Source organism: Myotis nattereri, assembly GCF_964212035.1.
Source record: "Myotis nattereri genome assembly, chromosome: 7".
NCBI lineage: Eukaryota > Metazoa > Chordata > Mammalia > Chiroptera > Vespertilionidae > Myotis > Myotis nattereri.
This window is the reverse complement of record NC_138082.1, coordinates 41,524,268-41,538,572: the sequence shown is the minus strand read 5'-3', so window position 1 is coordinate 41,538,572 and position 14,305 is coordinate 41,524,268. Positions and strand designations below refer to the sequence as shown.

General features: G+C 40.1%; 2 protein-coding genes across 3 annotated transcripts in view; one reads left to right on the top strand and one right to left on the bottom strand.

The window, feature by feature from the left end:
• The window catches only part of NFE2L2 (NFE2 like bZIP transcription factor 2), a 157,572-nt gene extending 149,394 nt beyond the window's left edge, over nt 1-8,178 (bottom strand). The window contains exon 1 of one of the 2 annotated variants that reach the window (XM_081095865.1): nt 7,741-8,178. The gene's annotated coding sequence lies outside the window, so the exon portion shown is untranslated. The remainder of the gene's footprint in view (nt 1-7,740) is intronic. The other variant, XM_081095866.1, reaches the window with a different exon arrangement.
• AGPS (alkylglycerone phosphate synthase) overlaps nt 7,735-14,305 on the top strand; it is a 144,368-nt gene continuing 137,797 nt past the window's right edge. The window contains exon 1 of the mRNA XM_081095871.1: nt 7,735-8,208. Within this exon, the coding sequence (XP_080951997.1) occupies nt 7,883-8,208 (326 nt within the window). The 5' untranslated portion in view covers nt 7,735-7,882. The remainder of the gene's footprint in view (nt 8,209-14,305) is intronic.

Below are 14,305 nucleotides of genomic sequence, written 5' to 3'. Positions count from 1 at the left end.
ATATATATAATAGGATCAACAAAATAAAAAACTGGTTCATTATAAGAACTTACGAGAATGTGGCGAAAAGGAAATCATTGTACACGATTGGTAGGAATGTATTTCGGTGCAGCCACAATGGAAAACAATAGGAAGTTTCTAAAAAAAATTAAAAATAGAACTGCCTTATGACCTAGAAATCCCACGTCTGAGTATACATCCAAAGAAAATAAAATCTGAATTTTGAAGCTATACCTACACCTCCATCTTCACAATAGCCAAGATATGAAAACAGCCTAAATATCTATGCATGGATAAATGAATAAAGAAAATGTGTTACACACACACACACACACACAGAAATAGTATGCAGGCTTAAAAAAGAAAGATATTCTGTTATTTGTGACTGTATTGATGAACCATAATGGAGGACATTATGCTAAGTGAAATAAGCCAGACACAGAAAGACAGTACTGCATGATCTCACATATGTGGAATCTAAGTTAGAAAAATTTACAGAAACAGAGAGTAGAATGGCTCCCTTGGGGGAGGTGGAAGCGGGTAGATACTGGCAAAGGGTACAAAGTTTTACTTGTACAAGATAAAAAAGTTCTGGAGATCTATGTACAGCATGGTGGCCATAGTAAATTCTGTATTGCATACTTGAAATTTGCTAAGGGGGTAAATCTTAAGTGTTCTCACCACACACACACACACACACACACACACAGAAAATGGTTACTATATGAGGTGATGTATATGTGAATTAGTTTAACTGCGGCAATAATTACTATATATATATATGTGTGTGTATATATATATATATATATACACACACACACACACACACACATACACATACAAACAACATGAAATTGTTATGGTACCTACCTTAAGAACATATAATTCGTTTGTCAATTATACCTCAATAAAGCTAAAAGAAATTTTTTAAAAAGCTGGTTCTTTTAAAAAGTAATAAAATTGATTAATGCCTGGGAAACTGATTAGAGACAAAGAGAGAGGGAGCAAAATAACCAATGTTGGGAAAGGTGGGACATACTACAGATCCTATAGACATTAAAATGATAACATAAGATACTATGAAAAACTTTGTCAATAAATTTAAAAATGTAAAGTAAGCAATGTGTTAGAAAAACATTGTCTTAAACTGAAACAGTTTCAGTTTCAGAAACATTGTCATAAACTGAAATTAAAAATCTGAATAGCATTAAACTATTAATGTGTAAATAAAAACCTTTTCATAAAAACTCAAGGTTCAGACTGTTTCTTTGGTGAATTCTAACAAATATGTAAAGAAGAAATAATGATCAATCTTAAATAAAATCTTCCTGGGACAAGAAAAAAAAGGAGTCCTTCACGAGGCTAGTAAAACCTGATAATTTCCTATTAGAAAAGAAAAATAATAAATCAACCTTACTTATAATCATAGATACAAACCCTTAAACAAAAATTTAATACACTGTGTTCAGTAATACATAAAAAGGCCAATACATCCTGATTAGGTTGGGTGTATGACAGCATTGCAAAGTTAGTTGAACAGTGGAAAAATCAACATATGCAATTTACCATACTAACAAAATAAAGGAGAAAAACATATAATCATCTCAAAAGCTGCAGGAAAAAAACATCTGATAAAAATAAAAATCTAGGATTTGAAGGGGGGGTTGCTTAATCTGCTATAAGGTTTATTTAAAAAAAGTAACTGACTTTAAACAATGGTGAAATGTTGTGAAATTTCCCTCTGAAATCAGGAACAAGATAAGGGTGCTATCATCACAACTTCTATTCAACACTATACTGGAGGTCCTAGTCAGCTGGGTAAGGCAAGAAAAAAAAAGAACTGTACAGGTTTGCAAAGGAAGAAAAAGAAGTACAAGAACTGTAAAGAAAGGAATCAACTGTTATTATTCATTGTTATATAACTGCATGCAGAAAATCTAAAAGAATATGCATACAATAGTTAAAATAGCATCTTACTGATATAAGGTAGATACAAAGATCAATTGAATAGAACAGAGGGCCCAGAATAAGACTATTGCTATATGAACACTTGCTTTTAGACAAAGGTGACAATGTAGAGTAAGATCTTTTCAACAGGTAGTACTGAGGCAAATGCATACTCATATAGAGACAAAAAGAAACCTGATCTACACCATAAGCACAAACCAATTCCAGGTAAACTGTAGGTATAAATGTGAAAGGAAAAATAAGGCTTCCAGATAGTGATATAGAAGATATATCACATTCACAAATAATGATTTACAAATGGCCAACAAACATACAAAAAAGGCACTTGATTTCATAAGTAATCAGAGAAATGCAAATTAAATCCAAAATAAGGTAATAGTATATAATAGCTAAAACTAACTAGACTGGCAATAACATGTTAGAGTAAAGGGAACTCTCACATGCTACTAGGACAGTACGTTTTGTACAATCATTTCAGCAAACAGTTTGGCATTTCATTATTTATTAAACATATGCATACTTCATGACTTATCAATTCCACTCTTAGGTGGGTACTCAACAAAAATTCTACCTAGAGACATACGCAAAAATGTTCATAGTAACTTCATCCACAAAACGAAAATAACTTGAATGTCCGCTAATCATAGAATAGATGAACCCTGATATATACATTAAATAGAATACTATACAGCAAAGAAAATGAATGTGCTACAACTACACACAACAATATGTATGAATCTCATAAACATAATGTAAAATGAAAGAAACCAGATACAAAAAACCTACTTTAAGATTCCATTTAGAGGAACCAAGATGGCAGCATAGGTAAATACCTGAACTTACTGTCTTGCATAAGCACATCAAAACTACAACTAAAAGACAAAACGGATATCATCCAGAACCACGGGAAGCCTGGCTGAGTGGAAGTCTGACAACTAGAGGGAAAGAGAAAGCACATCTAGACTGGTAGGAGGTACAGAGGTGCAGAAGAGCGGAGGTATGGAGGCCTGTACAAAATGGGCTGGCAACTGGGTACACTGTGGTTTTTTTCAATTGGGAGGGATATACAAACTCCTGACTTTTCTGAACTCCAGTTCCAGGCAAGACTCTGGGGACCCAGACTCATATGGGAAGAAACTGGACTGTGTGGCAGCGGGCAGAACTCGGAACTCGAGGGCGGCTTTCTCTCGGAGGTACTTGCAGCGATTACCTGGACACTGAGACGCAGGGCGCCTTAGGGCAGGGCTGAGGATCAGCCATAGCTGCTTGCTCCACCCTGTTGATTCCCTGAGACCCGGCCCCACCCTGGCTGCGGCAGAGGCTTTTGCATATGAATGCCCTGGCCCTTTGCAATCTGAAAATTACCTAACATATTGCAGCTGGGCCAGACAGACCCAGCACTTCCAAGAGAAGGCCCAAGGCCCCCCAGCTTGCATTACTTCACAGCTGGGCCTCATCTGGGCACCTCCAAACCCCCAAAAAGGAAGGGGAATCTGCAGATCTCTTCGTAGCTCCTGCTGGGTAGCCTCAGGCAGAGGCTAAATTAGTACCTCCTTAGATCCAAGAGCCAGTGTACCCAGTGGTCAGAGTGGGACCATCCAGATTACAACTCCTCAGATCCATAAGGGACACACTCAGGGGCAGACTCAGTGAACACCAAAGCCCCACTGAAGCAAGTCTTGCCCCAGAAGGGTGTCTTCAGCACAGAAGTTCTCCCACTGCAGACACAGCTGATTCTTACAGCCAATTGTCCTGGAGGTCAATTCCTCCCAGTGATAACTACAACAATCAAGGCTTAACTACAACAAGACTACAATAAGACTGTGCACAAAGTCCACAAAGGGGTGCACCAAGAGTGTCCACCTCAGGTAATTGGGGAGGCTGAGCCACTGGGCCCTATAGGACACCTAGCACACAAAGCCACTCTATCAACAGAGGGAAGGAGCCAAAATGCGGAGACAAAGAAACATGTCACAAATGAAAGAAATGGAGGAAAGCAAACTACTGGATATAGAGTTCAAAAACCACGGTTATAAGTTTACTCAAGAATCTTCTAGAAACCTCCGAGAAATTTAGTGAGACTCTTGAGGATATGAAAAAGGACCAATTAGAAGTTAAGCATACACTGACTGAAATAAAGAATAATATACAGAGATCCAACAGCAGACTAGAGAATCCCAAGAATCAAGTCAAAGATTTGAAATACAAAGAAGCAAAAAACACCCAACCGGAAAAGCAAAAAGAAAAAAGATTCCAAAAATATGAAGATAGTGTAAGGAGTCTCTGGGACAACTTCAAGTGTACCAACATCCAAATTATGGGGGTGCCAGAAGAAGAGAGAGAGCAAGATATTGAAAACCTATTTGAAGAAATAATGACGGAAAACTCCCCCTACCTGCTGAAAGAAATAGACTTACAAGTCCAGGAAGCACAGAGAACCCCAAACAAAGGAATCCAAAGAGGACCACACCAAGACACATCATAATTAAAATGCCAAGGGCAAAAGACAAAGAGAGAATCTTAAAAGCAGCAAGAGAAAGAAAGTCAGTTACCTACAAGGGAGTATCCATACGACTGTCAGCTGATTTCTCAACAGAAACTATGCAGGCCAGTAGGGAGTGGCAAGAAATATTCAAAGTGATGAATAGCAAGACCTACAACCAAGATTATTCTACCCAGCAAAGTTATCATTTGGAATTGAAGGTCAGATAAAAGCTTCACAGATAAGAACAAGCTAAAGGAGTTCATCACCACTAAACCAGTATTATATGAAATGCTGAAGGGTATTCTTTAAGAAGAGGAAGAAGAAGAAAAAGGTAAAGATAAAAGTTATGAACAACAAAGTGACAACAAATACATATCTATCAACAAGTGAATCTAAAAATCAAGTGAGTAAAAAATATGATGAACAGAATAAACTGGTGAATATAACAGAATCAGGATCATAGAAAGGGAGTGGACTGACAATTCTCTGGGGAAGTGGGTGTGGGCGGTGCGGGAAGAGACTGGACAAAAATTGAACACCTATGGATGAGGACAATGGGAGGTGAGGGTAAGGGCATGGGGTGGGGTGGGAACCGGGTAGAGGGGAGGTATGGGGAGAAAAAAGAGGAACAACTGTAATAATCTGAACAATAAAGACTTATTAAAAAAAAGATTCCATTTATATAAATGCAAACAAAGAAATAAGGAATGCATGCTCAATCATTAAAACTAGAAAGAAAAACAAGAAAAATGCATTTCATAAAACTCAGGACAGTGGTTACTTTTGCCAGGTGGGGGGAGAGTTAAGTGATTGGGAAGGACGGCATAAGGGAACTTGCAGGGGGCTAGCAGTGTTCTATTTCCCTAGCTAGATAAAAGTTACATGGGTGTTTGATCTGTGATAATTTATGATTTATTTTTCTCTGTTTGATTTTTATAATAAAAATATGTGTGGTCCAGCTGGTGTGGCTCAATTACTCCAATGTCCCAGGAAATCACCAGTTGGATTTAAGGTCAGGGCACATGCCCAGGTTACAGGCTTGATCTCCAGTAGGGGGCATGCAGGAGGCAGTTGATCTATTTGCTCTTGAGCATCCATGTTTCTATCTCTCTCTCCCCCTCCCTTCCTCTCTCTGAAATCAATGAAAACATATTAAAAAAATGTGTGAAAATGCCAGAATTCCTTTATCCATGGATTACTTAGCGCTCTGAAGATGAGTAATAAAAATCAGAGCAGTAAAGAAATTTAGTACATATTTTAGGAGCTAATCTATCCTATTTAGATTTTTTGCTTCATATTAGAAGAGTGAAATGTCATAAATGCAAATAAAGCTTACTTCATTTAAAATTCGACATGTCATTGGTTCATCGCTTGTTTCTGTACATGTGGTCAGTTCTCCATTGGATCTAGATTATTAAGGTCCACATGTTCCCAAGACTCAGAATAGGTTCATTGATGCCCTTCTGAATAGTAGTATATTCACTGTGGTTTTGCTTTTGTGGGAATCATAAGCATCTCAAAGGACCATGCTTCAAGTGAAACATTTGTTCCTCTTAAGTAGCATGAAAAAAATATCAGGGTACTCTGATTGGGCTTTGCCCTAGTTAAGAAGAAGGGGTAGGAAAGTCTTCACCAAGGTCAACTACATCACACTTATTCTACCTAATAGTATAACAGTTTCCCCCCACATATATATCTTAATTCCTAATTAGCCTGATTATACCACATGGATGAGACATTGGCTTAAATACTTTTGCATCTCATAGGACAAAGTAAATAATTAAGTATATAAAATAGGCTTAAACAAATGTTTTTATTGCCTATATGTTTTTCATTATTCTGTATATATTTGAAACATAAATCAGTAGTTTTTCCACTGGTACATAATTTTGGTTTACATCAAGCTTTTCATCACCCAGGAAAAAAGAATATTTGTTATCCTATTGATATCTGCAAAATTTATAAATATGCCTCCTGAGAGTTGGCAAAATGCATGTCCATACCTCAATTTGGACAAGACTGAAGAAGTCAGTTAACTACATTTACATTTAAAGCATGCCAGTGCTGTTAGATTGAGCTCTCTGGAAGTCAAGCAAAAATTAACAGACCCATCTCATTCCCAAAAGCATTTTGGCAAGAAATCTACTAATTTTACATGATTACAAGCAAATATGCTAGTTGGTGTTTTAACGCTGTTCTAGTAACACCTGGAAAGGATGTGAAAACCTTGATGACTAAAGTTGTGGAACTCTTGAACTTGAGGAGCCTTTCTCAACAATTTACTCCTTCTCCTGTCCCTTTTCTTCACTCCTAGTCCATTTGAAATAGCCAATGGCTTCCTCTAGGAAGAGTACAATCATTAGAAGCAGCAGCGAAACAGGAGTTGGGCTCACTGATTCTAGAGCTAGACTAGATATTTAAGGCTGAACTATCAAGATCTGTACAAACCAAGTCCTCCTACTGCCTGAATTTTTCAGCACTAAAGCATTCTTTTGTATTAGTCATATAACTCCTCAAATGTCTTAAGTTTTTCGCAAGAGCCAGTGTTAGAAAGAAGGTGGTTATTCAGAAAGGAGGTACCATTTCCAAGACATTATGCACATTATGCAGAAAGAAACTTTAATTCTGATGGTCAGGTCTGAAATCTAATTCTCTGCTGAAACGGTTATGGAGAACTGTCCTTTGAGATCCCCCTAATTTCACGAAGTGCCACTCACAGAAATGAAATCAATCTGTAGATAAGCAAGAAGTTTTGGAATTTTATCTGCAGAAAAAAAAATGTTGGGTAATTTTATCTGTAGCAATAAAAAACAAGTCTAGCAGAAATGGAAAGAGACCATAGGTTGCAACTCAGCTTTAGCATTTACCAGCTGCCTGACTGACCTGGGGCGAATCAGTGTCTCTGGAGCTTCCGTTTTTTCATCTATAAAATGTGGATTACTTGAGATCTAGCCTCCAGCACATTGGGAGGCATGAAGCTGGCGATGAGAGCATGACCGCTATACTGGTTATAGGGAAGGAATCCGTTTTGAGTTACTTTAGTGACTCCGCAGAGAGTGAGGGCAGAAGGGGAGCAGTATTAGCTTCTGCAGGGAAAGGATGCAGCTGGTTCTGTCAGGTCCAGTAGCACCGCCCACGCCTCTCGATCCGAGGTTTCTGCCCCCACAAGCTACTCCCGAGGCCCAGGGCACTACCTTGGGTACTAGGGCAACTCGGGGGCGTGTGTGGTTTGGGTCCCGCTCCAGCACAGCCCGAGCTGGGCCAGTCCGGGGACAGTTCAAACTCACCTGCTGGGCAGGTGCACACGGTCCGAGGCGTGACCGCGGAGGCGGGCGGGCGGGGTGGGCGGGGAGCGGAGAATGTAAAGCTCCAGGCGCATGGCACCCGCCGCCCAGTCGCCGCGGTGGCTGCCGGGATGCGCCGCAGCGAATGGTCGCGCCGGGCGCCGTTCTGAGTGACCTTTCACCCGCGCCCAGCGGTCCCGGACGGCGGCACAAGGCGGAAGCCATGGCGGAGGCGGCGGCTGCAGCAGGCGAGACGGGCGCGAGCGCGGGCTCCGGCTCTGCAGTGGACCGGGCCCCGGGCCGGGACCGCGCGGGGCGGAGGCTGAGGGTTCTCTCGGGCCATCTGCTGGGCCGGCCCCGGGAGGTTCCGAGTACCAATGAGTGCAAAGCGCCGAGAGCCGCGGCGGCTGCCACGGCGGCGCCCCCGGCCCCTCCCGCCGCGCAGGAGTCGGGCACCATCCCCAAGAAGCGGTGAGTAGCGGCTCGGCCCCGGCCGGCGGCGAGGGAGCAGGCCGCGCCCTGCGGGTGGGCGAGGCGAGGTGGAAGTGCAGGAACCGGTGGGCGAAGGCATCCGGTGCCGGGAAGCCCTGACACCTCGCCTTTGAGAGACTGGACCAGACGTAGGGCTGCTGGGCGGGGGCGAGCGCAGTGAGAGTCACAGACCCGAGGAGTCTTCTTGGGGAAGCTTTGGAGAGGACTCTTGCCTTGGCTTCCTCCTGCCAGGGACTCATTCTCTATCTTGAACTAATACTTTCGGGGCCCAGATCTTGGGATGGATAGAAGAGGCTCTGTGTTGAACCTTCGAGGATATTTAAGTTTGTGCTAGATGGTGAAGCTCCCCTCACTGGCGCAGGGGAGCTGGTTCCTGGAAGAAGGCACCGACTGGTTTCTGCTTAGGGGCAGGGTCTCCGGCTTTGGGGGAAGACACCCTGGGGTGGGTAAGAAGTAATGAGCTTCATACTCGATAGTGATTTTAGGGAGTGGTGGTCGTTACTGAAGCTGAAAGATCTTAACTTCCTACTTTTTTGGAGAAATCCTAAAGCTCTGATGAAAGCTGCGAGAGGAAGGTATTTTCTGAGATGCGACTTTGTCAGCGTGGATAAACTTTGAGAGTGGGGGAAAAAATGTTGCTAATGATCGCGTGCTTTCATTGTGCCAGATATTGTGCTAAATGTATTATTTCTTTTACTCCTGTCTCCAGACAATGAGATAGGTGTAGTTATCTACCGTTTTACAGATGAAGAAATTAAAAAGATTTTCAAGGCTGCTGCAGGCTTGACAGGTATGCCCTGTGGCAGGTTAGAATTCGAAAGCACATCAGGTTAACTTTAGGGTCAAGTTCTTAAGCTGTACTGCTGTTGGTGAATTTATTAATTCAGCATTTATTGAGTCCTTCCTTAGTACATCCCCATTGTACTAGGAATACAGAGATTGAAGAATGCAGTGTTTACTTTTCAGGAACTAATAGTCTTGTAAGATAAAGTTGCATAATACAGTCTGATAAGACACTAGCTGATAATCATAGCAAATGATCACTTAACCCAGTTTTGGATATGTATTTGTTAGGGCAAAGGCTTTCTAGAATAAGGATCGTCTGAGTAAATCTTGAAATTTGTGTTGGAATTAGCCTGCCAACAGAGAAAAGTGTTCTTGGCAGAAAAAGTGCATTCACAGATAAAGCAGTGAGGCAGGTTAGGGAACTGCTGGGGGTGAAGTGTGACAGAAAGGGGTGAGAATGGCAGGGGATGAGGGCTGGAGAGACTGGGTCTTGTTTGCACCACTTTATGTGAGATGAAACATTACATTTGCCTTTTGGCAAGGTAACATTGGGGACTGAAGTGAAGAAGGTTAAGGATATGGGAACATAGACCTGAGTTTAAATTTCCACTACACTTCCAGCTGCATGACTTAGGCAAGTCACTTAACTTCTCAGAGCTTCTGTTCCCCCATCTGTGAAAATGAAGACCATAATACCTGCTTGGCAGTGTTGCGGTGAGAACAGAAAAATGTAGGGTTCAGTAATCAAGTGCTTAATGCAGTGCTGGTTACATAACCCCTCAACAAATGGTCGATACAATTTTCGTTCAGTCCAAAGACAGGGAGACCAATTACTAGTGAAAGACTTTTATCCTAATGAGAAATACTATTTGAAAAAAGTGCCGAAACCGGTTTGGCTCAGTGGATAGAGCGTCGGCCTGCGGACTGAAAGGTCCCAGGTTCGATTCCGGTCAAGGGCATGTACCTGGGTTGCGGGCACATCCCCAGTGGGAGATGTGCAGGAGGCAGCTGATCGATGTTTCTCTCTCATCGATGTTTCTGGCTCTCTATCTCTCTCCCTTCCTCTCTGTGAAAAATCAATAAAATATATTTAAAAAAAAAAAAAAAAAAAAAAAAAAAGTAATAGGAGATCAGTTTTCCATAACTTGGTTACTGAATGGTGGGGGATGGAGGAATAAAGAATCATATCTTGGCCTCTGGCTTCACTTGATATTATATTTGCTATCAGTGGGCTTAAAACTTAAGTTTTCCAAATGGCTTTATGTACATTTATGTCTATTCATTCACATACAACTCTGTGTGATTATATATTTACATGCAGGTTCACACTCTTAGAACTAAGTAGGTAGGTCAGTGTATTCCTATAGTTGGATTTAGGGGCCTTGGTCTACAGTATTTGGAGAAAAATAGTAAGTCTTCTTGTAAGTCACATTGGGATAGTGAATAAGGCTTCCATGGCTGAAGATGATTGGTCTGGGGTCTCCTGTGTGGCTGCACTGTGGTTTGAGGGCACAGCTGTAAACCATTGATGGTGTGGATTAATTACAAAGGGTAGAAAACTCTATCTCAGTGGTTCTCAACCTTGGCCTCTGGAATGAGGCCCAGAAATCAGGGTTTTAAAAAGATTCCCAGGTGATTCTAATGTGCAGCCAAGGTTGAGAACCACTGCTCTTTCTGGTCTTTGATTTAGGATTGGGTGTGGTTAGTTGTAAAATCTAGTCCTATACTGCTGTTTTGAGGTTTGAATCAAATATGAGGGAACACAAAAACTTGTATTAAATGGAACATAGAAAGCTTCCTCAGGGAGTGACCTATTTAATATATTGTTCATGTGGAACCCAGGTTTTTCTTTTAAGGAAGACAAAAGAAGGAGCCAGCCTGTATATCTAATAAAGTGAGGGTATGTCAGTTGTTTTGGAATTGTTTGGTGATGTATATTCTTTGTGTAACTTTTATTACCTTGGATGATGTTATTGCTCGTAACTCTTTATCTCTTGACTGGTTATCGTAATGGAATTGGAGGAGTGACTTCTTGAAACTCAATGTTTTCATTCCTCTTACAGAATAGCTATGCATGTTAATTTACGCAGTATTTATGAGTAGTTGCTTTAGGACATGCATTTTCCTGGGTGTGGGAGGTAAAGAGATAAGCAATAGGCCTTGGCCTGAAAGAATTCACCACCTAGTAGGGGAGATACACATTCCAGTACATGTTGGGTAGAGCCACTGTAGATATGGGTACAGATGTAGCACAAAGGAAAGAAAGTGATATACTCTATATGGGAGGTCAGGGGAAGCTTTCTGGAGATGGTTTTAAAATATGGGTGATAGTGTGGCAGGTTGATTGAATGCTGAGCGGAGTTTGTATCAGGCAAAGGAAACAAATAGCATATAGCAAAGAAAGGGGCATGAAAGTGCATATTGTATTTAGGTAACTCAGCAATTTAGTATAGGCAGAAGCGGGAGTAAAGTGAAAAGAAGAGGATTCTGGCAGGTCATGAGGCCTCTGGCCTGTAGGTCATCATTCATTCATTCACTCATTCATGCGTGCATGCTTGAGTGCTTACCATGCAATATATAGCAGTGAACAAAAACTCTGCCCTTATGGATTTATATTGTAGTTCAGCGGTCGCCAACCTTTCAGACCTCATGGACCACCAGTGGTCTACGGACCACTGGTGGGTGACCGCTGTTCTAGTTGAAGTGGAGATAGTGAACAAACAAGTAATATAGTACTATCTAGCACAGTGGTTCCTAATGCCGCGACCCTTTAATACAGTTCCTCATGTTGTGGTGACCCCCAACCATAAAATTATTTCCGTTGCTACTTCATAACTGTAATTTTGCTACTGTTATGAATCGTAATGTAAATATCTGATATGCAGGATGTATTTTCATTGTTACAAATTGAACATAATTAAAGCATAGTGATTAATCACAAAAACAATATGTAATTATATATTCAATATGTGTTTTCCAATGGTCTTAGGCGGCCCCTGTGAAAGGGTCGTTCGACCCCCAAAGGGGTCGAGACCCACAGGTTGAGAACCGCTGACCTAGCAGATGGTATTAAATGTAATGAGGAAAAACGAAGTAGCTGAAGGGACTAGGTGATGGAGAACCCTTTAAGGAATTGAGTTGGAAAGGAACATTATCAAATTGGGTTTGGGTTTGAGAGAAATGACTCCAGTTCAGTGTTAAGAATGAATTGGAGAAGGATGAGGATGAACATAGGGAGATAAGTTAGGGTTCAGCTGTAGCAGAACAAGTGAGAAGTAACGAAGGATTCACCCAAGATAATGGCAATGAGAATATTTGGAAGTTACTGCATTAAGTGCTACTTAAAATTATGTGACTAAATGCTGTGGGGGTTTGGAGATGGTGAAAATAGAAAAGGGATGACAATCCTGAGGAATGTGGACACAATAGCATTGACTGGTGAAATCAACTCACCTGGTTTCCTATGAGTTGATTCTAATTCTATCCAGGAACACATATTTTCATTATTTGAAGTTGCTGAGCAGAGTTTTGATGGTGATGGTTTACTTGTGGACTCTCAGTTTTTTTTTAAGTACATGTTACTTCATAAATGGTTCCGTTATGATCTTGCTTCTGAATGCAGTTTTAGTTTCTTAAAAATCATAGTAAATGTCAGTTAAGTATGTGACATTTTTATGCCTTGGTTTTGGGTTTCTTTAGGTTTTTGTTTTTTTTAAGTTATTATAATGTTATGACAAAGATAAGAAAAAAATTCTTCATTGATATCCATTGAATTTGTAAACAGTGATCTTAAACTCTTTGCAGTGTTCAAATGTTATTTCTGAATTTATAGGATTATTTCTGAATTTATAGCATTTCAGCTTAAACTCATGTCTGAAGTTATTACTCAGTTACATATTTTAAATTTGTTGCAAGTCAGCCATTCTTACAGACCAGATTTTCTTAAATTTTTTAAGTATATAAAAAATCATTTTTTGTTTAGCTTTCTAAAACAAAAAAAAATAACGTAACACTTGGCTTTGATTCTTTTAAGTATTTTTATATTTCATTCTGGATCTTTCTGTAGTTGAAATATGCTTACTCATTAAGGAAGGCTGTTTCCGTTTTAGGTAACTGCACTTACTTTTGGCAAGGGAGTTTTGCCTTTTAGGTAAGATTTGGAGCTCTAGGAATCATCACTCACTAAGAAAACTTTTGTATTGCATGTAATATTTGGCCTTGTCAGCATATCTGAAGTTACTAACCAGAGGTTTGGAATATAATGATGACCAATTTCTTGCTGGCAACGTCACTGGGACTCCTCAAATCCTATTTATAGTTGCCATGTTGGTGACTTCATACCATGAAGTGGGGAATGTTCATGCATCCCAGGACCTTGTAAACAAATAATATAAATTATTTAATTTGTTATATTCAGTTTGCAGCTTCCACTCAGATTGATTATATGGTTGGATTTTGCCTTCATGTTTGAACTTTACAGGAATCAGCATTAGGGATATTAAAATGACACCCACTTGAATCCTGTCATTCTGTCAACTCAAATTTTATAAATCAGAGGTACTAGATCTCTCTGTGATTATGGAAATGTTCTGTAATCTGTGCTGTCCAATATGGTAGCCACTAAACACATGTGGCCATTAAGCACTTGAAATATGGCTAGTGTGACAGAAGAGCTAAATTTTAATTTTTATTTCATTTTAATTAATTACAATTTAAATAGGCATCTGTAGCTAGTGATACCATGTTGGACAGCACAGGTATAAATTGAAACCTAACTCATTATCTATCCTTTTTCATTCCCAAATGAAGCTACTTTTCTGGGTTTTCTCACTTCTCATAGTATTAGTACCAATCCTATGGTCACATCCTTCAACTTTTACTCCTGAACCACTTTTCATTCTTTTCTGTTAGTATTAAACTGTCTTTTGAATTAATTTATCCACATTAATAATTCTTAGTCACCCTGCTGCTCATATTTATCTCATCTGATCTTAACCACAAATCAGTAACAAGTTCATAAACACTTTCCAGAAAATAGTTACTTGCTGGCTAGTAAGTGATAAAGCTTAGATTTGAGTCCAGTTCTTTTATCTCAAGTCTAGAGCTTTTTCCTTGATACTGCACTGATACCACCAACTCGTATTCATTTTTTCTTCACCATCTTTCTCACATCCATTTTGTGCATTCAGCAAGAATTTATTTACTTGTGTTCTAGGTGTTTGGGCTACATCAGTGAACAAATGGGCAACGATCTCTGTGCTCATGGAGCTTACATTCTAATGGGTGAAAA